This window comes from Mastigoproctus giganteus, chromosome 6, assembly GCF_048544385.1.
Source record: "Mastigoproctus giganteus isolate SK-2022 chromosome 6, ASM4854438v1, whole genome shotgun sequence".
Classification (NCBI taxonomy): Eukaryota; Metazoa; Arthropoda; class Arachnida; order Uropygi; family Thelyphonidae; genus Mastigoproctus; species Mastigoproctus giganteus.
Window position 1 is genome coordinate 44,061,799 of NC_143580.1, and position 23,461 is coordinate 44,085,259.

At 38.3% G+C, this 23,461-nt stretch overlaps 1 protein-coding gene across 1 annotated transcript in view; it reads left to right on the top strand.

Annotated features, from left to right (window-relative positions):
- LOC150084211 (serine/threonine-protein kinase 26-like) overlaps positions 1-23,461 on the top strand; it is a 250,688-nt gene that overhangs the window by 19,440 nt on the left and 207,787 nt on the right. Inside the window, exon 2 of the mRNA XM_090375930.1 lies at positions 9,994-10,112. Coding sequence (XP_090232056.1) covers positions 10,098-10,112 — 15 coding nt within the window. The 5' untranslated portion in view covers positions 9,994-10,097. The remainder of the gene's footprint in view (positions 1-9,993; positions 10,113-23,461) is intronic.

A 23,461-nucleotide genomic window follows, 5' to 3' on the forward strand; every position in this document is an offset into this window, starting at 1 on the left:
CTATTGTTGTGACTACACGCATGAAGTCACATAAATTTAAATTGAGAAAGGATGTTGCAGGATAGATGTGTGGAAGTTTGTCTTCAGCCAGCAGGTGGTTGATTGTTGGAACAAACTTCCATCTGTTGTGGAAGTGGCTGGCTTGAATAAATCAAGGAATAACTAGACAGATTCTTATTGTTTAGTTTTATTTACTGGAAATAAAGGGCATACACAGCTGCAGTCTATTGTTTGTGGAGAAGTACTTGCAAACCGAAGTGTAAGCCATTCCTTCCATCTTGTTATGTAGAAACCTCAGGGGCTCACATCTTGTGAGTATGGGCTTGGCACACCCAGGGTCCTGAGCTGGATATCATCATTCTTCTTTTTCTTGGTGATTCCTTTCTCTCTCTCTCTCTCTCTCTCTCTCTCTCTCTCTCTCCCCACCCCCCCTCTCTCTCTCTCTCTCTCTCTCTCTCTCTCTCTCTCTCTGGTAAATTCAGAAAATTTTTTTTTTTTTTGGATAGTGCAGCATAAGCCTCAGGCTTTCTTGCACCATATGGCTAATAATAATAATAAAAATATTCTGATAGCTAATCAACTGACTTTAATATAAAAAAAAATAATATGATAGCTATTTCAGCTGATTTTAGGTTGAAAATTACATTCAATACTAAATCTCTACTGAGCTTTTAGGTTTAATTTACTGAAATGTATTTTCAACTTGTACTTTAGTAAATATTCTGACAAGTTTAATGCATGGTCACATTTGAAACTTATTTCTCTTCTGTTGAGTCAATATTTAAAACACTGTGTTCTTGAAAACAAGCTCAGAAGCTTCATTAACTTAGATGATTTTGTTTTAATTTTTTTTAAATTATGTTTCACTGACAGGCTATAATATAATTTGTGAAACAATTTAAAAAATTAAAACAAAATCATTTAAGTTAATGAAGCTTCTGAGATTGTTTTCAAGAACACAGCGTTTTAAATATTGACTCAACAGAAGAGAAATAAGTTTCAAATGTGACCATGCATTAATCTTGTCAGAATATTTACTAAAGTACAAGTTGAAAATACATTTCAGTAAATTAAACCTAAAAGCTCAGTAGAAATTTAGTATTGAATGTAATTTTCAACCTAAAATCAGCTGAAATAGCTATCATATTATTTTTTTTATATTAAAGTCAGTTGATTAGCTATCAGAATATTTTTATTATTATTATTAGCCATATGGTGCAAGAAAGCCTGAGGCTTATGCTGCACTAGCCAAAAAAAAAAAATTTTTCTGAATTTACCCCAAGAGGAGACAGAGAGAGAAAGAGAGAGAGAGAGAGAGAGGGGCGGGTGGAGAGAAAGAGGGGGAGAGAGAGAGAGAGGGGCGGGTGGAGAGAAAGAGGGGGAGAGAGAGAAAGGAATCACCAAGAAAAAGTAACCTGAAACTATAAAAAAACACATAATATGAAAACTCTTTGGAAGGTCATCTGACAGGTGACCTGCCCCTACTAATGTGGCAAAAGGTGGCAAGTCACCTGACAGGTTCTTGTGCTTAGCTATTCTATGAAAACAAAAAAAAAGAAAAAAGAAGAAGAAATGTCACTTAAGAGACAATTTCAGTAAACGTTTGTCTATACTTAGGAAGGTAGAAAAATTTTCAATCTTTAATCACTAATTAACAAATAAATTACAGTCTCGCATTATGCATGATTGTTATTTCAAGGATCACCTGTCAGACAACCTACCGCAACTGCCAGGTTAATTAATCTACTGTCATTTGCTTACGCATTCAGCATGTTATATGCTGTTATTTTTCACATAAATTTATTTTTTCCCTCTGCTGCTTAAACATATTGAAATAGTTGTACAATATGTTTTTGGTAATTTTATTGAAATATTCTTCACTTGAATGTAGAATATTATTATTTTATTTTATATTTTTCACTTGATATTGAGCACAGAGTGGTTTAATCTGGCTTATATTTATGCTTATTATTTTTTAGGATGGTTAATCACAATTTCTTTAGTTTTGTTTTAGTATCATTTAGTTCAATAATTTAATATGTTTTAATGATTTGTTTAATTTGCTAGTTGTTTAGATTCAGTCAATTGCTTGGTGTCAGCATACAAATTTCATTTTTAAGTTTATTTGTTTCTGCTATAGAAAACATTACTTTACCTGTCTTAACCTTATTACAGTTCTCGTCTTTTCTTTCACTTCATTTCTGCAGAAATGAAGTGAAAGAAAAGACACAATATTTTTATTGCATAGGTTCTGATTTTATAGCAGTTTTTAGGAACACACAGTGGTAGATGTTTACCTGATGACACTGTTAATTGGTGATGGGCATAACTGAGAGGTCACAATCAATTATTTTGATTATTCCAAATCGTTTGATTATTTTGATTGCAGAATCAAAATGATTCGGATTTTGCACAGTTATAAGTTTTATTCGTATAACCTCCAAGGAGTACAATGCCTCATACTGTGAGATCATGCCAGCCATGTACAAGTAAGTGAATAGTTGTTGCAAGCATGGCTGAAATTTTGCATGATTTCTGTTCATGGATGAGACTCAATCAATTTGATTGTATTAGCAACACAGCAATTCTCACTCTTGTGCCTGAGTAAGGGTAAAAGAAAAATCCAAGAGTAAAAATTGGCAAAATCCACATGAAGTAGCAAAATATAATATTCCACATAGATTTTTCAATAAATGTGTGGTGTATTCAGCGAATACCCACTTCACCTGCATTTTATCAAGGGATGTTTAACAGCTGTATATTACAGGAATTTTCTGGAAAATGAATTATCCTTGAATAAAAATTATCAAGAAGATGAATTGATTGGTGTGGCCAGCTTATTCACCATTAGATTTCTTCTTCTTCTAGCATTGCATAAAGCCTATGCCACATCTTAGTGGTAAGTCGGAATTAAGGCAGCAGTTTGTAAAGGCTATAAACGAGGCCGCTCTTGGTACCAGAAACAAACTGGGTTTCTTACTGTGTGGACATTCAGTATAGCAACCCCTCTCAGCTACAATGCAGTCACAAAGTGGTCATTTAAAAACTCAGTTTGTTGTGTGTAAACTTTAAGTTGACAATAATAAACTGAAGGTTAAGTTAAACTCTAGTGTACTTGTAAATGTTTAATAAAGGCGTATTCTATATTCATTGCTATGTTTCCTGTTGCACTTAACTTGATATGAAATTGACCTATAGTTTATAGGGCAGTTTTTGCTCCTATAAACCAAAGGAGTATGTATATTTGAATAATGACATAGTTAGAAAATTCTGAAAATAAATTAAAATAAATAAGAAAATAAAGCTATCATTAGAGGCAGCAAAATACACATTCCTCCACATGATGCCCATTGCATAACCGATGTTGAGTATAAAAGTAAAATCAAAATTAAAACATATGCCAGTAGTATGGCAAAACTGTTGAGCAAAAATTTAGACATAACAGTTGAATTAACATAAAGGTTAAACGGGGAGGGTAAAGTAAAGGTAATAAGACTAAGATTGTAGCTGAAAGTCTCCAAATAATTTAGAAATTCAATATAAATCCAATTAAAATAATTCCATTTAAAATATAAAGCCAATTATATCAAATTTGGCATCACCCCCCCCCCCTCCCCGTAAGGTGCCAGTTCCAAAAAACATGAAATATCACCAATAGAGACTAAACAAACTATAGAAATAAAACAAAGTAACAAAATAATAGACTGAGACCATTATGCCCCATATCGACAGAGAGCCACAAGGCCAATAATGGTCATGGGATCGCTGCATTTCAATTGCTAGACAAATCGTCGCAAAGGTGACCGGTTGAAGGACAAGACCACCCCTCCATCCTCCAATCGAACAACCAATGCAGAGGATCTATTCAAATCTATTCAAAACCCCCATTTTTGTCAGCCTTGTGTGTTTCTGAATAGTATATTTCGTGTTTTCAAATTTTTACCAACAGCCTGAAGGGGTACTCATATTTTTATATGGTATCAGGTTTGAATTACACTGGCTTTCAGTTTTCATTAGCAGCACCGATAATGATATTCATCTACTCCATAGTGTATCACTTGCATTAGGACTAATGAGATTCACATCATGAAGTTTATTAGTTTGATATACAGTCACATCATGAGTTTGATTGACATTCAGAAGATGCATTGCTTCAGGAAGTTATGGTTCACATTTAGTTCCATTATTTTAGAATTTCACTGACACTTTTCTCCAGCTTCACACAAAACTTGATGTTGATCTGTTGTTCTGTTCTTTGTTTTCTGACAGTACAAAATAAAAATATCTTTGCAGCAAAAAAAAAAAAACACTTAACTGTCATTTTGAATGAATAAGTATTAAATCACCTGTTAATGTTTAGTAATTTTTTTATTGAAAAGTCACAAGTGGAATATAAAGTAATCACAGGACTAACTTAAAACATCACATCTAACGGTGGCTTTAGGCACAATGCACAAAGAATCTATACAAAAAAAGCAGCAATTTAAAGCCAACTGGTTTGGGTTGGCGGGACTGCCAAGGTCACACTTCTGTGCTTCTCTTGCACACACTCTCCCACAGCATTAGATGTTTTTTATTTTAATTCAGTCCTACTACTTTTTTGTCACACTATGTACCTTATACAGTCATTGTTTAGAAAATTGAATTTCCTTATCCAAATCACATGCCAGTTCTCCAACTCCTTGCTCTGTCTTGTAAATAGAAAGAAATCATATGGTGTATGATTTGGAGAAAGGGGGAAAGTCGAGGCCAGTGCAGTCTAGCATTGACATAATGCAATAACCATTTCTAAATTAACCATCAGAAACCATTTCAAAAATCAATTTTTTTTAATTACATTTGCTAACTTTTTTTTTTTTCTTCTTAGAACCTCATTGTAACATGACATAAATGCAAAATGAAAATATCTTTGCAGCCAAAAACCACAATTATCATTTTGAATGAATAACTGTTAAATTACCTGTTTTATTGAAAGGTTACAAGTGGACCAATTTTTTTTTTTTTTTTTTTTGGTAGTTGTTGGCGCATCGGCTTCTGTGGCCATAGTGCACCTCCCAAGGTTTTTGCAGTACTTTGATCCAAGCCCGAGGCGGGATTCGAACCCGCGACCTTTGGGTTGCCAGGCAGGCACTTTACCCACCTGACTAGCCCGGTCGGCTTCAAGTGGACCAATACAGTTCTAACTAAAAACATATAAAGATACATTTCAAGATTCTCCTGGATTTCAGGTGTGGAAAACATTGTGATGTTACCGGTTTGTCTTTGTTTCTCCATCCCATGAATCGGTTGCATTCAGTGTTCTTTGGGTCTGATGATAAAATCCAGGAGAAACTACTGACATTAAAATATTGACTTATATTCTTTAAATATTAGTATTGTGCTGGTTACCCTGTGTACTCCTTGTAACTGTCTTAATAAAAAAATATTTAATGCCTTTCTTCAGCTTACTTTATTCATAACAAATAAATATGAAATGTCCTTTGTTTGACAAACAAGGTGGGATTTGTTTTATTATTATTATTACTACTAGCCATATAGTGCAAGGAAGCCTGAGGCTTATGCTGCACCAGCTAAAAAAAATTCCGAGTTACCCAGAGAGATAGATAGAGAGAGAGAGAAGTAGAAGGGAATCACCAAGAAAGAGAATGATGATGATATCCAGCTCAGGACCCTGGGTGTGCCAAGCCCATACTCACCAGATGTGAGCCCCCTGGGGTTATTGTAGCAGAACAGATTAAAAATTTGTGAGAGGGATAAATTTGAATGTTTCTGCTCACTTGACTGCTTCCTGGTTTCTGGATCAAATGATAAATCCATGTTTTATTACTAGTGGCTATGTGACCAAGAAATCTTTGACTTCTCTTTGCTCATGTTATGTTAGCATATCTTCATACACCTCAACACATTTCTGTTTTTGTTCATGTGTCAAATGATATAGACTACAGTAAACACAGGTTTCAGAAGTTCTGATCATTTTTAGGTATTCTATCACAGTTGCAATAATTCTCGCAATGCAATATTTTTGCTTAGTTGATGGATTGTGATTGACTTATCTTCATCTGCAATATAACCTGTTCTCATATATTTGGCTCTGGCAATGATAAAATCCTAAAGCTGTGTAAGTTACCAACTGTAGACTCTTATTATTCTTCCTTCAATGTGTGAGGTTTTGCAGTAAAGTTCCTGGACTAGTGTTGTTGCAGTCATGTTTGATGGGTTTGAAAATAAATGAAAGTGGTATATTGTAGTTCAGACTTCCAACAGATGGTGGTATAGACATTGTCTAGTAGGCTGACAGGTTGCAAGTAACAACCAGTTTCATTAGTAGTATTAATGTTCCATGTCACAATTTTGCAATGGAGAGAACAAATGAATATCAAATTTTGCTTTGAACTGGGAAAATCTGCAATAGATTTTCTCAGTTCAAAATCTGTAAACAGTTCTAAACATATAAGCTGTACCATTGTGTTTGAATGGTATAAGCAGTTCAAACATAGATGTGAGGATGTTCGTGATGATCCAAGAAGTGTGTCTGTCAACCTCTCGAAATGAGGAAAGAGTTTCAAAAGTTCAAGAAATTGTGGCAAGACATCATTGTTTGACACCCAGAATGATGACTGAGGAGTTGGATATGAATAAGGAGACAATTTGTTAAATTCTGCATGAAGATATAAGGAAATAGAAGGTGTGTGCAAAATTTGTGCCGTACAGCCTCAAAGGTGAGCAGAGGCTTTATCCAGACATGCCAAGACAATCCTTATTTCCTTGACTGCATTTTCTCTGGAGATGAGTGTTGGGTGTTTTAGTACAATTCAGAGATGAAGCATCAGAGCAGGCGGTGAACTTCAAAATCATCACCAAGGCCCAAAAATTTTAATTTATAGAAGTCCAGGATCAAGATGATGTTGATCATGTTTTTTGACAAACAGAGTGTGATTCACAAGGAGAAAGAGAGTTCCAGAGAAGTAGAGTCAATGCTGCATTCTATGTACAGGTGCTTCAAAGTCTATTTAAGTGCATCCAGGTGAGGCTGCAATTTTGAGAGAAGGGCATCTGGTTCTTATTGTATGACAATGCCATCCCAGATTTGATATTTATTTACCAGGAGTTTCAGCTGTATTTGAATGCCTAAATGATGGAAGTATGATTTTGAAAGAAGAAAGTACAAAAAAGTTTTAATTAAAAAGGTAAATTTCCAATCACTTATTCATCATTGCCAAAAGCGATTATCCAATTCTGCCTTGGCCACTTTGAAGGTAATATATTTCAGTAATCATCAGTGCACGTCCCAAAGGTAAACTTCATGAGATTTGATTTTCTGTTACACCCTAAGTTTTATATTTGTGTTCCCTGATTCTTGTCTCTCTTCTACCTAGGAATGCAATACAGTCTTTATTCATTCATTTTATTGATTTCTTTCACAACCTTATAAGTTAGGATCCAAGATGTCTAGTTGCCATACTTTGCATACCATACTTTCTAAGTCTTCATGTGGACAGAAATTATTGGACTTCATTAATCTTGTTTACTCCTCTCTGAACCATCTCTAGAAGCACTATGCCTTTTTTTTTTAGGTGTGGCTTCCTGGAGTGAATATAATATCTGAAAATGGCATCACCATTGTCTAGTAGAGAGAAACATTGACATTATTTACCCTACTTGCATGGGTTCTCTAAATCAGGTGGGCATGCTTTCCTAGCCTTAAACGTATTATAAATTTTATGTTTGTATCATAACACCCTCTTCCCCTCCCAACACACAGAAATCACAGCAAACTTTGACAATTTTGCCTGAACTCTCTCTCATCAGTTTCATTAAGGAAAGTGAGATACAGTAGTGGCTCCCACACTGATCCATGAGGAACCCCACTTGCTACACTGTTCCAATCTGAAAAGTCTCCATTTATGGAGACTTTTCAGATTGTCTCATCTTTTAGCCAGCCCCTGATCCAGCAAAGAATCTTACCAGTAATCCCAATTTGTTCAAGTTTATCAAGTAACATTTCACAAGGAACTGCATAAAAAAACTCTACTGAAGTCATGATAAATAACGTTAATAATTTCTTGCATCCAACTGTTTTATTGCTTTTTCCTAATAATTGGTATCCTATCCTATCCTTAACCACATCTGTGGTCTTAACCTCCACTAAAGCCAAACTTGCCAATTTAGTTGCCCATTACTCTTTTGTATTTCCTTTCTAAATTGGGGAGATATTGCCATTTCTCCATTCCCTGGAGGACTATACCACTCTAATGATTATCTTATTGACATTCCCAGTGGACTGATGTACTCATATGCAGCCTTTATTAGTATAACAGGATGTATGCGATCCACCATATGACTCTCCTAATCCTCTCCTTCAAAAATTAACAGTTCCCTGCATCCCTAAGGATTCAGGGCCTTCTCAAGGACATTAGTGAAAAAGATACTTGAATGAAATCAAGTGATGATACTTTTATTTCTTTAATTTTTTAATGGTCGATACTAAATAAACCTGGCTTCCTGGTGTTATTTTTCATTTATTAATACTAATCTAAACTGGCTATCAGGGCAGTGATACTTTCTTTAACATATACACTCATGGCCCATCTCCATCAGTGGACACATCCCACAGCACCTTGGTGTGATGTCACTGATCAGTGCAGCATATAGTGACATCATAGGTAGTACCTGTCAGTACGAAGCCTGTGCAATGCAAATAGGGAAGGACCTTATGCAAGACAGAATGATTTGCGGTGCTGAAGGTGGGGGGGGGTCAGCACCTCAGCAACCACAAGCATCGTTGGCTGTTCAACAGCCACTATAATGGTGTGGTGGGAATGGTCTAAAGCAGAACACAATCACCCAATGTGCTGGTACAGGGAGACCATCACTGGTTGGCAGTTGAAGTGAATGGTGATTGGCATATGCCGTCTACCATGATCCTTCAATTAATGACAGACTAACCCACCACACAGAGAAACATTTCTGAGCACACCATCCAGTATCTTGCAGATAGGCCTATGGAGTCGGCAACTTATGTGCCCATGTTGATTAACCATTATTGACACCTTCCCTGCAGTGTGCATGGGAGCTCCGTTCCTGGACATTAGATGACTGGAAAAGAGTTGCTGATCTGCTTAATTAAGGTTCCAACTCCATCATGCCAATAGTTAGGTGCATATCCGACAGCGATCAAGTGAATATCTACAACCAAACTGCACAGTTGGGCAAGAACAGGTCAGCAGCGGTGGTATTATGGTTTGGGGGATGTTTTCAGAGACATCACTGGGTCCCCTCAGCCCCATCGAACACACCCTCCCAGCAAGAGATTTTACTCTGTATGGTGACCATATATTCAGATGGCACTGGACCCTTTCAACAAGATGATGCCCCATGTCACAAGGCCTTCATTGTGTGGAAATGATTTGAGGATCATGTCCAAGCATTTAGTGCACTTTTCTGGCTGCCAAATTCCCCTGACAACAATCCCATTGAATATTTGTGGAATGCAGTATTTGTCACTAGTGTCTTGCTCTCTTGCTGAACTCTAGGATGTCCTTCTGTCCGGCTGGTCTAGGATACCTGAAAACACCTTCCATGGTGTTGTGCGGTTGATGCCACACTGGTGCAAGCGATTATCACAGTGAAAGGCAGCCCAACATGCTGTTAGGTAGTGGTCATGATGTTTTTGCTCATGAATGTACAACAGAATTCTTTTGGGAATTGCTATTTATTTGAAAGTAGTGATAACTGGACAACTTGTTAATTGAAGTTCACACTGAGTGAGAGAACTGTGATTGTGTTAAAAGTACTTTATTTGGAGACTAGAATAGAAATGTTCCTTCTGTTTTGCATATTTCTATAATACTTAATGAATTTTCTATGTTATGATTTTAATTCTTTGCTGCTGATCTTCATTCAAACTTTTAGTTTGCTTTAAAGTTATATATTATTTAAGATTAGTTTTGTTTTTATTGTCATAATTAGTTATTCTGATATTTTTATTTGCAGGCTGACTTGAGAAAATTAGATGTATCAAAAGTTAATAGTTTCAAAAAAAAAAAAGCCATATTTACAAATGAACCTTTGAAAGAACTACTTGGAAAAGTATAAATATGGCATTTAATGAGGTAAATTAATTTTAAAGAATTCAAATGGTATTGTTTCAAAAGATTTTTTATTGTTTACATGAGAGCGGTGTTCTTTTATTCTAAGTACATTTATAGAACAGAATAATAATAATACTCGTCATATTGGTACCTATGTATTAATCTGTATCTAAAAGGTTGCTCTGCTATGCCAGCATTTAATAAACCAAGGTTACAACACTCTTATTCAACAAATAATATAGATTTTTTTTTTTTTTTTTTTTTGCTTTATCTGTACAATTTGATGATTTTTATAAATTTTTAAATACTGATTTCAAAAATGACCACCAAATTGATGAGAACAGAATTTTTGAGAAATAGGAAAATTAATTTTAATAACTTTCCTCTGGTATGTCTGCAGAAAAAACTAATTGATTATAGTCATTCAGTGTGGCAGTCATTCAATTGGCTTACTAACAGGAGGGGATAAAAGAATCTCAAATGACCACAAAACCAGCAATTATCAAGGTTCCAAGGCATGTTTTTAGTTGGTACAACTTGCACTCCAAAATTAAGATGTGTTTTCACTTGCTTTTTACGCTCTTAATAAACTGGTTTGTGTTTCTATTCTTTCTTCTCTTTCTCCCCTCACCAAATTTTCTCATTCTTTATAGAAAAATATGCACATACAGCCAGTCCTTTCAAACCAGTCAGAAATAATAAAACTTCACCATAGTAATCCACTCACAAATATTTGTCATTACATTATTATACATTTGTATTATTGCCTTATTTCACTTCTTTCTAAAGTAATGGAGAAATCAATTAGTTTTGAGTGCTTGCATTATCTTATTATTATATAAAACTTTTTCTCCTTTTTGGGATACTCCCTCCCCATGACAAGTTCTGGTACCAAGCACATGGGGTGGTTGGTTGTGTCTGGTTACTATTTTTATTATTATTACCTTGGTTGAGGACCTCTCTTACTATCCTACAGGTGTTCAGGATTACTGCTTTGTGGAGTTTCATGTGTTCTCTGGGAGGCTTATTGCTGCTAGGTTCTTTTGGAGGCTTTTGTTGGCATCGTGCTGGTGGTTGATACTGTGATTGAATAGTCTTTACATGTTCCATATGCCACATATTTAACTTTCTGTCTTAAGTCGGAGTAATTTCTGATCTTTTTCTTGTATCTTTTCTAGAAATTATTATTATTATTATTATTATTATTATTATTAGCCATATGGTGCAAGGAAGCCTGAGGCTTATGCTGCACCAGGCAAGAAAAAAAAAAAAAATTTCTGAATTTACCCAGAGAGAGAGAAAGAGAGAAAAGTAGAAGGGAATCACCAAGAAAGATAAGAATGGTGATATCCAGCTACAGGACTCTGGGTGTGCCAGGCCCATACTCACCAGATGTGAGCCCCCAGGGGTAATTGCTAGTGTTGGGCACTGTTATGTCGATCGGGTAGGTTGCCATTTCCTTCTTGTTAATGAAGGTTATGTCTCTCCCCTGTAGTGTGGGATTGTCCTCTCTGTTATTATGACATATTCCCAGTGTAGTCTGCGAGTAGAGGTCTCTAGTACGGCCTGAGGCTCATACTTGTAATATGGGAAACTTTCTTTGATCAGCTGGTATTTTTGCACTAGCTTCTGATGTATTATCCTGCCACCTGGTCATGTCTGTGAGTGTACTCCATCTCCAGCACATCCTGTGGTGATGTGCTGGATTGTTTCTGCGATCAGGTGGCATCATCGACATCTGTTACTCCAGGTCCTTGGCAGTGTATTTCCTGTAGTTCCTGGTGTTGATTACCTGGTCTAGGATGGCAAGTATAATCCTGCAGTCACAGGGAAGAGCCTTCCGTTCGTGAGCCAAGCATTGGAAGTTGGCTTATCTATATAGTCTTGATGGAAGTCATTGTAGTGTCTTCCTTGCCCATCTTTCTGTCTTTGCAATTGTGGTCCCCTTTTTGAGGTTGAGTGTTGTATGCTGTTTGTCTATCTTTCTTATATCTTGGTAGGTTGATGATGTGTTTTTATGAAGTAATTCTGTGAATTCTTAATCGCCTTCTTGTCTTGTTCAGTGAAGTCAATCAATCCCCTCTCTCCATCTTTATGGGCTATGGTCAGTGTCTCGATGGCAGACTTCGGGTGGTGTTGGTGATTCTTGGTCATCATTATCCTGGTCGATCTCATAATCTCCTGCAGCTCAGTATTGGTCCAATCAGTGATCCCAGAGGTGTATGGGATCATTGATTGGACCAATAAGTGATCCCAGAGGTGTATGTTAGTACTGGGACTGCATAAATGTTTATGGCTGTGACCATGTTAGCACCATTCAGCTTTGATTTTATCAGGCTTTGCTGATGGTATTTCTCAGTCAGGTGGGCCTTGATCTTCTTGTATTCTAGTTGGTGGGCTTGCATCATCCCCAGATATTTGTATGTTTCTCCCTCTATCATGGCTTCAATCTCTTCACTTGTCTTCAGCTGGTAGTTTCGTCTGACTGGATGTCCTTGATGCAGTCCATGGGTCTTGCATTTGTCTAGACCAAATTTGATCCCGATATCAGTGCTGAACTGTTCGGTGATCCAGAGTAACTGTTGGAGTTGATTCTTGGTTGCAACATAGAGTTTGATGTCATCCATGTACATCAGGTGAGAGAGGGCTTACAGGTTCTTTCTCCCTTTTAGGTATATCCATGTGCATGCTCTTATTGAGCATGGTGGGTTGAGTGCTAGACGAACCATAGTGGGCTCAGTGCATCTCCCTGGAAGATTTTTCTTCTGATAGGATCAGTCTAGTCATGATCTTGACTTTGGTGGTGGTCTTTCATTTTGCCATGGTTGCTTCTAGGAAGTTTGTTAGTATCAGGTTGACTTTATAGATCTTCAGTGTCTATATCAGTCAGCTATGGGACACGGAGGTGAAGGTCTTGTGGAAGGAGCAATGCAAGGAGCAATGGTCAATTGCTCCTTGCATCCTTTGCTGATCTGCCTACATCCCTTCTGCTGCTTGGCCATGATGTTACTGGCTCTTCAAGTGGTTGATATCCTCTTAGTTATGCAGCTGGTCGGGACCTTGTACATTGCTGGGAGATGTGATTTGTCTGTACTTCACTGAGTTTATGGTATCTTTGTCCTTAGTCTTCAGGTCCCTAATTCTAGGTGAGTCCTTGAATTAGGGACTCTAGGATTGTGTCGGGGTGCCGTATTATCTGGGTGAACTGTTCTGCTATGTGCTTGTGTGTGCAGCTGTGTACCAGTAGTCTTGGATGTTATCTATTCCCAAGGTTTTCCAGTTGTGGGACTTCCTGATCAATTGTACTTCTTCCTCCTGAATCTCCTATCCCATCAACTCTTGTATATCCTTGGTTTTCTTCCCTTCTAGGTCTATCCAGGGGCACAGCCACTATGGCTAACTTTGCTGCTTCACAGGTTACCCTGAACTCCTCAAGAGCCTTCTGGTCAGCGGATCCATTGCCCTCCTTCTCCTGTTGTTTAATATTCCTGTAAAAGGCGCTCTGTTTTTTATATCAAATATCCGGTTGTCTGTATTCCTCTGAGCAAACTCCCTATATCGGCGAAGTCTCTTACTGAGGGCAAGGACGTTCCATGTGATAGTGTCCAGATATTCTTTGAATCTCTGTGATTATAGGTCTGATGTTTTCTGTGGATGTTATCTTTCTCGAGGATGGTCTTTACTTTTTTGATCAGCTTCTTACTTCTGTTACCACTGGTGCTGAGTCAGTTGGCCTATCTTCACTCTTAGCTCTTCTATCTTGTGCTGTAGCCTCCTTTCTCCAGCCAGGTGGCATTTTGCTTCCTGTTGATCTCTCATTTTTCTCTCTCTCTCTCTCTCTGTTCATCCTGGTGACTGGCACAGTAAATGGCTGTGCAGAGTGTATCTAGTGTTACTTTGTTGTTGTTGAAGTAATCTGGTATTATTCACCAATTGAAATGGTCTGTGATTTTCCACAGGATTCTGTTGGGTCTGCTCAGTATGGTGTGGGTTCCATGTCCTTGGAATTCTGCTAAGCCTTTCTTTCGCTCTTCTTCTATTTTGTATATTGTGACTTTGTCTCTTTCCACTTCGGCTCTGAGTTGTAGTTCTTGTACTTGATGATCCTCCTCCAGTTCTGGTTCAGTTGTGTTCATATTCCTTGTTCTTTATAGTGAGTTGCTCATATCCTGTTTGATTTTTTTTCCAAGATTGTAGGAGCTATCAGGTTCTTTGTGACGATGATTTATCTCTGGTGTGCTATTTGCTGTTCAATGATCTGAACAGTCAGTAATGGTTCAACCACTCAGTGTGTGGTTTTGTCCTGTATATTGTCACGTCAGTCTCTAGCTTTGTTACTTTGTAATATGCTCACGATGAATGTATTCATTTCAATGCTCCACTTCATGCACTGTCTTTTTCTTCCTTTCTGGGTGGTCACTAGTGCAGTTGTGCTGGAAGCACTTCCAGTTAGTTTGGCTAACTGGTTTTGCCCTTTCCTTGTGGTAGCCATATGGGTGATAGCACCACCTGCTCCAATGTCTTCTGCAGGAGACTGTCTCTGACTTTTTGATATGACCCCTCTTCCTAACTCCTGAATGTGGGTGACTTTATCCTGGCCCACACTCAGTGCAGTATGATCGGTATTTCTAGTTCTTATGTTCATTCAGCTATGTTCGTGGAGGTTGACTTGTTTAGCTTTGGCTTTTTGTATCCAGTGGTGGGTGGTAGTTATTGGGAGTAACATCACACAGTGCTACTCTTTGTCTCAGCCATCACTTTTAGCTTGGTGGAAGTAGTTCTAGCTCCTTTTTATTTTCTCTCACAAATTTGATTTGAACTGTGATATTGCTGGTCCAGTGTAGTAACCACTGGGCTAATCATGTCTCCTTTTTTATTATTACAAAAAAATTTTTCTCCTTTATGGTTTTTTTTCCCTCCCCTTGACAGATATTGCTACTAAGTGCATGGGGTGGTTGGTTGTGTCTGGTTACTATTATTATTACTGTTGTTGTCATAACAACCACCATTTTTACTTGGTAGCAATACCCATCACAGGGTGGAACCCCCCGGTCAGGGAGAAATAATAATAATTATTATTATCATTATTGTTGTTGTTGGTCAAGAAACTCTTACTATCCTACAAGTGAAATTATTCTTGCAGGAATGGAATCCTTTATCCCACACTCCACTTTAAAATCTCGTCCTTTATCTAAACCTTGGTTTTCCAATAAATGTGCTAAGGCTGTTCAAGAGAAGAATGTTGCATATCGTAATTGGCTTGTTTCTAATTCTCTAGTTTCATTTTTTGCCTACACCAAAGCTTGCAACAATTGTAAAGCAGTTATTAATCAGTCCAAACTAGAGTTTGAACAGGCTAAGAGTAGAAAACTTGCTTCTTTCCCTAATGGTAGCAGAGCATTCTGGTCTCTTGCCAAAGCTATTGGCCGCAACTTTTGCCCATCTCTGCTCCCACCTCTGTCCAAACCAGATGGTTTGGACAGAGGTGTCACTTCAGCCAAGGATAAAGCTGACCTACTAGCATCCCATTTTTCTTCCAACTCATGTATTAATGATCTTGATAAAACACCTCCCACCATTCCCAACATGCTCCATTCAATGCCTCCTGTGGTCTTCCGTCAAAAGGATGTCAGAAGGATTTTGAAGAATCTTGATGTTAAGAAAGCTCCAGGTCCCGATGGTATTTCTCCACTTGTTCTCAAAACTTGTGCTCCTGAACTTACTCCTATTTTTGCCACCTTTTTTCACTTTCTTATTCCAAAGGTGTTTTTCCTTCTGCTTGGAAATTTGCTCATATCCAGACAGTTCCTAAAAAGGGTGACAAATCCCTCCCATCCAATTATCGTCCCATTGCAATTACTTCTACTCTTTCTAAAGTAATGGAGAAATCAATTAACCTCCAACTCTTAAACCACCTAGAAACCTTCCATCTGATCAACAATTTCCAGGATTCCGTCAGTGTCGATCCACTGGTGATATTCTGGCTTATGTTACCCATTTATGGACTAATTCAATAGAAAGGTTCGGTGAAACACAAGTAGTTGCTCTTGACATCTCAAAGGCTTTCAATCATGTTTGGCATAAAGGTCTTCTAAACAAGCTTCCATCTTATGGTTTGCCAACTGTTTTTAGTAATTGGTTATCCAGTTTTCTCTCTGATCGCTCACTGAGGGTGATGGTAGATGGCTCTCTGTCTTCTAACTTCTCCACTAATTCCGGTGTCCCCCCAAGGTTCAGTTCTTTCCCCCACTCTTTTCCTCTTGTATATTAATGACCTTCTTCCATTGACTGGAAATCCTATCCATAGTTTTGCCGATGATAGCACATGCATTCCACTTTTCATTTTGAGAAACCTTGTCCTGCTCAATCAGCTTCAATTTCTCGAAAATCTGCTACCAATTCCTTAAACGCCGATCTTCAGGTAATTCTCCAGTGGGGCAAAGACAACTTAGTTGATTTCAACCCTTCTAAAACTCAGTCTTGTCTTATATCTTGCAAAAAGGATTCTTCTGCTCCTATGCTTATCTTTAGTGACACTCCGATTTCTAGGCAAAATGATATATCTCTTTTGGGAATTACCCTGACTTCTAATCTCTCTTGGCACAAACACATTACAAATATTGCTTCCTCTGCATCTAAAAAACTTGGTTTTCTCTTTCGCTCTCGGCGTTACTTTTCTTCCAAACAGCTGCTTGCTCTGTATAAATCGCAAATCCGCCCTGCCATGGAATATTGTTCCCACATCTGGGGGTGGTGCCCCCAAAGACTCTCTCAGGCTTCTTGATTCCATTCAGAAGAGGGCAGTTAGGTTAATTAATGATTCATCTTTAACAAAGTCTCTCCACTCACTGTCTCATAGACGTACTGTTTCTGCTGCATGCCTCTTCTGCAGATACTTCCATGGGCGCTGTTCTTCTGAATTGTCTTCTATAATTCCCGCTCTCTCTTTCGAAACAGTCCAAACACGTGCCGCCACCAGCCGACATCCATTTACTGTCCAACTTCAAACTCACAGAACCAACTTTTCATCTTCCTCGTTTATTCATTCAACTGCCGTTTTCTGGAACAACCATCCTTCATACTTATTTCCTGAAAATTACAGTCTACAGAAGTTCAAGTCCAGTGTCAACAAATATCTTCTTTCACCTTCTCAACCTCCACCCAAGCACGGTACTAAGTACTATAGGTTCTGATACCTCTCGTGTTTGGGGTTTACATAAAAAAAAAAAAAAAAAAAAAAGTGTTCAGGTTCGCAGCTTTCTAGAGTTACATGTAAGTGTTCTCTGGGATGTCTATTGCTGCAATGGTTCTTATGGAGGCTCTTGGCTCCATGGTTGTGGTTGACATGGTGATCGAGTTGGTCATTAGTTCCACATATCTTTGACTTCCTGTTTTAGGTCTTAGTATTTTCTGATCTTTTCCTCATATGTTTTCTGGAAGTTGCTGGTGTTGGGCACTGCTATATTGATCGTTGAAGTTGCCATTTCCTTCTTTTTAATGAGGATTATGTCTGGTCTATTGCATGGGGTCATCTTGTCTGTTATTGTGGCACAGTCCCAGTATAGTCTGTGAGTAGAGATCTCTAATATGGCCTGGTTCTCGTACTTGTAATACAGGAAACTTTCTTTGATCAGCTGGTATTTTTGCACTAGCTTCTGATGCATTATCCTGCCACCTGCAAAGATACTACATCAGGTGATCATCCTGCAGTAATGTGCTGGATTGTTTCTGGAGCCAGGTGGCATCATCGACATGTATGATCTGTTACTCCAGGGTCCTTGGCAGTGTATTTCTTGTAGTTCCTGGTGTTGATTACCTGGTCTTGAATGGCAAGCATGAATCCTTCAGTCACGGGGAAGAGCCTTCCATTTGTGAACCAAGCATTAGAAGTCAGCGGCTTATCTTAATGTAGTCTTGATGGAGGTCGTGGTGTCTGCCATGGAGTGTCTTCTTTGCTCATCTTTCTATTTTTGTTTCTTCTGTCTGTGAGAGCCTAGTCCCCTTGTTGAGGTTGAGTGTTGTATGCTGTTTGTATATCTTTCTTATGGCTTGATATGGTGCTGTGTTTTCCTGAAGTAATCCTGCAGGTTCCTTAATCGCCTTCTTGTCTTGTTCAGTGAGGTCAATAAATCTCCTCCCTCCTTTATGGGCTATGGTCAGTCTCTCAATGGCCAACTTCAGGTGGTGTTGGTGGCTCCTGTTAGTCATTATCCTGGTCGATCTCATAATCTCCTGCAGCTCGGTATTGGTCCAAACAGTGATCCCAAAGGAGTACGTTAGTACTGGGAACTGCATAAGTGTTTTTGGCTGTGACCATGTTCCCTCCATTAAGCTTTGATTTTATCAGGTTTCGCAGTCGCTGTTGGTATTTCTCAGTGGTGGACCTTGATCTCTTTGTGTTCTAACTGGTAGGCCTGCATCATTCCCAGATATTTGTATGTTTCTCCCTCTGTCATTGCTTCAATCTCTTCACTGGTCTTCAGCTGGTAGTTTCGTCCGACTGGATGTCCTTGATGCAATCCATGGGTCTTGCATTTGTTTAGACAAATTGCATCCTGATGTCAGTACTGAACTGTTCGGTATCTGGGCTAGCTGTTGGAGTTGATTCTCGGTTGCAATATAGAGTTTGATGTCATCCATGTACATCAGATGGGAGAAGGTATACAGGTTCTTCCTCCATTCTTTTAGGGTATATCCATACTTACTGTTATTGAGTATAATGGGCAGGCATCGTGGGTTCAGTGCTAGATAAAACCATAGTGGGCTCAGGGCATCTCCCTGAAAGATTCTTCTTCAGATTGGTACTGGTCTGGTTGTGATGTTCTTAACCTTGATGGTGGTCCTCAATTTTTCCATGGTTACCTCTAGGAAGTGTTATTATTATTATTTATTTTTATTATTATTAGTAGTAGCAGTAGTTGTAGTGCAAAGTGATACAAGAAAGCAAGCTTATACAGCATCAGTCAAAAAAAAATAAATAAATAATTAACCCTTCTCATTTCATCCTTTCCTTCTAACTGTTTATCTAGTTCTTCCTTGAATTTATTTAAATTACCTACCTCCACAACACAAGAAGGATGTTTGTTTCAACAATTAAAATCCCCCTGGCTGAAAGCAAATTTCCACACAATCTGACCTGAAACCATCCTTTCTCTTTAATTTATGCCTTCCGACATGTGTAGTCTGAGGAAGAATTCCATCAGAATTCAGCTTACTCAATGTATTCAAGATCTGAAAAATTTTGGTTGTAAGCCATGCACTTCTATTGGCCCATAATTGCAGGGAAGTTGACTAACTTCTTTAAAACATTTTGACTTGGAAAACTTACCAATCGCCAGTGAGCGTTTTGTATTGCCATTTGAATTGCAGCATAACAGAATAATGAGTCTGTTTACTTAATTTTCCACCGTGACAAGACTCTCCTCAAACAGCAAATGTTTTGTTTGGCAGCAAATTATAAAATAAACCTGTCTCATCAAGATTAAAAATATCCTTTGCCTTATATTTTTCAAGAATGGCCTGTACAGAACACAACAAATCTGTAGTCTTTTCCTTGTCGACTAATCCAGACTTGCCGCAAACATTTCTCGAAACCAAGTTATTCCTATCTTTAAATCTTTGGAGCCAGCCATTGCTGAGCCAGATAATTTGCCTTTTCTTGCAAAATTGGACCTGATATTGGCAAATTAGATGCATGCATTTGTTGGTACAACTCAAAACGTTTTATTTCAAGTTCCTCGTGTTTTGAACCAGGAATTTGTTTCCTGTTTTTTTATCACTGCTCCAGTGTTACACAGTTCCTCAAGTTTTTTTCGGTTTTTCAGTATTGTAGATGAAGTAGGTAAAGGGATGTATTCCTTTGCAATTGTCCATTTTGCTAAGTTCAGTTCTATCAGCCTCTTGTATAAATTTCAGTTTAATTTCCAGGCTCAATTCCATCAGTTTACGTTTTGTGACCATAAGACTACTAGATGAGATTTAATATAAACAAACTTTAAATTGATTTAAAGACACAAGTTCCAAAAAAGACATCAGCTCAGATAAAATGGCATAAAAAATAGATTACTGTATACTGTAGCAAAAGATTCTTTGAACTGGTGTAACAATTGCAACTGACCTTAATCCCATGGAGAATGAAGGAGTCTATATAAACAACTTAGAAAAAAACTGTTTTTATTCTTTTGTTAATTTAGCATGATATTTTTCAGAATGCACTTATGTTGTAGCTACTATAAACTGGTTTTGTTTACACAAGAATAATTTCTAACAAGTCGGTGCCATCCTTTGGGAAGCAGGGAACTTGGTAGCCAGAGGGGCAATAATAGCGGCAATATTTGGAGTGTTGTGCTGAAATTTGTATTAAACGTATAAAATAACAATATTTATTTCTCATGGGGTGAAAACGAACTTTGTAATACATATTGTATCATCTGCAAACTTGACATTAAGCCTGATATGAATTTATCATTATCATTAGTAAATAAAGTATTAGTAGTGGCATATGATGCAAGAAATCAAGTTTATAAAACAATAGTCTGAGGATAATTGTAGCCAGTAGCCAAAAAATAATAATAAAAATAAAAAAATTCTCACATCACCTGTCCATCCTTTCCAATCATTTTTCTATTTCTTCCTTGAATTTATTCAAACTGCCCACTTCCACAACAGCAGATTAAAGTTTGTTCCAATAAGTTCTGCAACTATCCTTCCTTTCTGTAGCCTTGTTTCAAAACTACACAAATTCAAACCAAAATCATTTAGGTTTGAATTTGTGTAGTTTCAGAAAGTGGAAGAATGCTATCAGCATTGGTCTGCTCAATCCATTCAAAACTTAAACACCTCAGCCACATCACCTTGTAGGTGCTTAGTCTCCAGGTGCAGCCATTTGCAAAACTGAAGACTTTCTTGGTAAGACTACCCTTTCATTCCCTTCACCAATATCATTGCTCTTTTCTGCACCCTTTCCAGCAGATCTACATCCTCCCTAAAATGAAGCCCCAGGCCTGTATATAGTATTCAAGATTGGCCTAACCATTGCCTTATACCAGTGGTTCCCTATCTTTTGTCACTCAAGTCACACCTGAAGTTAAAAGATGCATATTCACGGCACACCTAAATAGTAATTGCCACTGAACTCAATGGTGTTTTTCCTAATCTTGCGGCACACTTGAAAAGGGCCATGGAACATCAATTTGCCAGAACACACAGGTTGAGAAACATTGCCTTATACAATGAGATAATCGCCTCCTTATCCCTGCTAGCAAAGTTCCTGAATATCTTTGACAAAACCTATTGAGCTGTCATGGCAGCCTGTCTGCACTACTTAAGTCCATTACTGAAGTCACTTTTTGGAGAACTTCATATCTGACTGCACAATTACCCTCAGGTCTTTTTCATTTTACCCATCTCATACGATAAACTGGGATTACTGTTATCCATATGCTCCACCTTGTATTTGTCAATGTAAAACTTCAACTGCCATTTTCCAGCCCATCTGCCTAATTTTTCTAGATCTTGTAGTAGCATACTGCAATTACTGTTATTAACCACCCTGCTAACCTTTATATCCTCTGCAAATTTAGATATTAAGCTTGATATACCTTCATCAGTATCATTAATAAATATGGAAAACAGCAGTGTACTCAGCACTAAACCCTGGGGAACTACACTAAACATTATTCCATGATGAGCAATGTACCTTAATAACCACTCTGCCTTCACCCACTGAACTGTCCTTTAACCCATAGCAGTAACTTGCCCTTAATGCCACACTGCTCCGGTTTATACAGCAGTCTTGTGTGCAACAGTTTCAAAACTTTTCTGAAATCCAAGCATATAATACGAGAATTATTTTTTGCAACTACTTCCTTTGTTACTGCATCATAGTATCCAATCAGATTGGTCAGACAAGATCACCCCTTAAGAAATCTATGCTGTGACTGCATTATAATTGCATCCCTGTTTAGATGGTCTTGCATTACTTCTTTAACCAGTGACTCCATTATTTTCCTAGGAACAGACATTAAGCTAACAGGTCTATAATTACTCATGCCACTTTTTGTGATCCCCCTTTATGAATTGGGGATATATTTGCACACCTCCAGTCCATAGAGGCCTACCCTGAATCCAAAGATGCTTTCATAATTATGGCTGATGGTTTGCTTACCTCCTTTGCTGCCTCCATTAATAAATTGGATAGCTCCCATCCACCCTAACCACCGTTTTTTTGTTTAGCTTCAACAGTTTCTGTTTCACTTTCCTCTCAGTTATCACAAAATCATTTAGCTCCCTGGTAAAATTGAATAAATTTCTACAATACCATTCTCTAAAGACTTCTTTATATGTGAATGTACACTGAGTGGACAGAAATCATGGAATACCTACCTATTAACGGGCCAACCTTTCACCCAGATAAGGGCAGTCACGTGGTGAGGCATTGCGTCTACTAGTTCACGAAAGCATTCCACAGGTATTTTCCATCTATGCTTGCTGCACTGCTGTCCATAATTCCATTGGATTCTCAGGTGGAGGATCCAAAGTTCGAATGGACCTTTCCACAGCATCCCAAAGATGCTCCACAGGGTTCATGTCCGGTGAATGTGGAGGCCATTCCATGGTGGTAAAATCTGCGAAATGCTCTTCGAACCATGTTCTAGTCACCGGGGGGGGGGCCACATTGTCCTCCTGCAAGAATCCATTGTCCTGTGGGTGCACAATGACAATGAAGAGATGCAGATGGACTGCAAGGATGGACATGTAACCTGGACCATTCAGAGATGTATTGAGATGTACCAGAGGTCCTAACGTGTACCAGTTGAACACTCCCCAGATCATTACCTACTATCCATCTGCCTGAACAGTTGCTTGTTGACATGACTGGTGTATAGCTTCATGCTGTTTCCACCAGATATGCTCCCTCCCGTCCGCTTGAAATAACTGAAACAAGACTCATTAGACCAGGAGACCCATCTCCAATCATCCAAGATCTAGTGCCGATGTTCTTTCACCCAGTTGAGGTGTAGTCCTGTGTAGGGGTGTTAGTAATGGGACTCTGGTGGGTCGGCGGCTCCATATAACCTATTGCAGCTAATGATCACCTGATGGTTTTAGTGGAGATGTTTCTGGCACCTCCCTTGTTGAAGTCGGCGGTGATTTGTGCCACTGTCGCCCTCTGGTTGGCTGAAACAATGCAAGACAGATGTTGACAGCCACGTTCATCCACCATCGTTCTCCACCCACAGCGCTGTCCACGATGAGATGTTATTCCAGAAATAGCCTATTCCTGATACACTCTTGATACTGTCGAATGGGGTTAGTGCAATTTCTATACCACCTCCACAGTAGAGTGACCCATGGGCATCCACTATCAT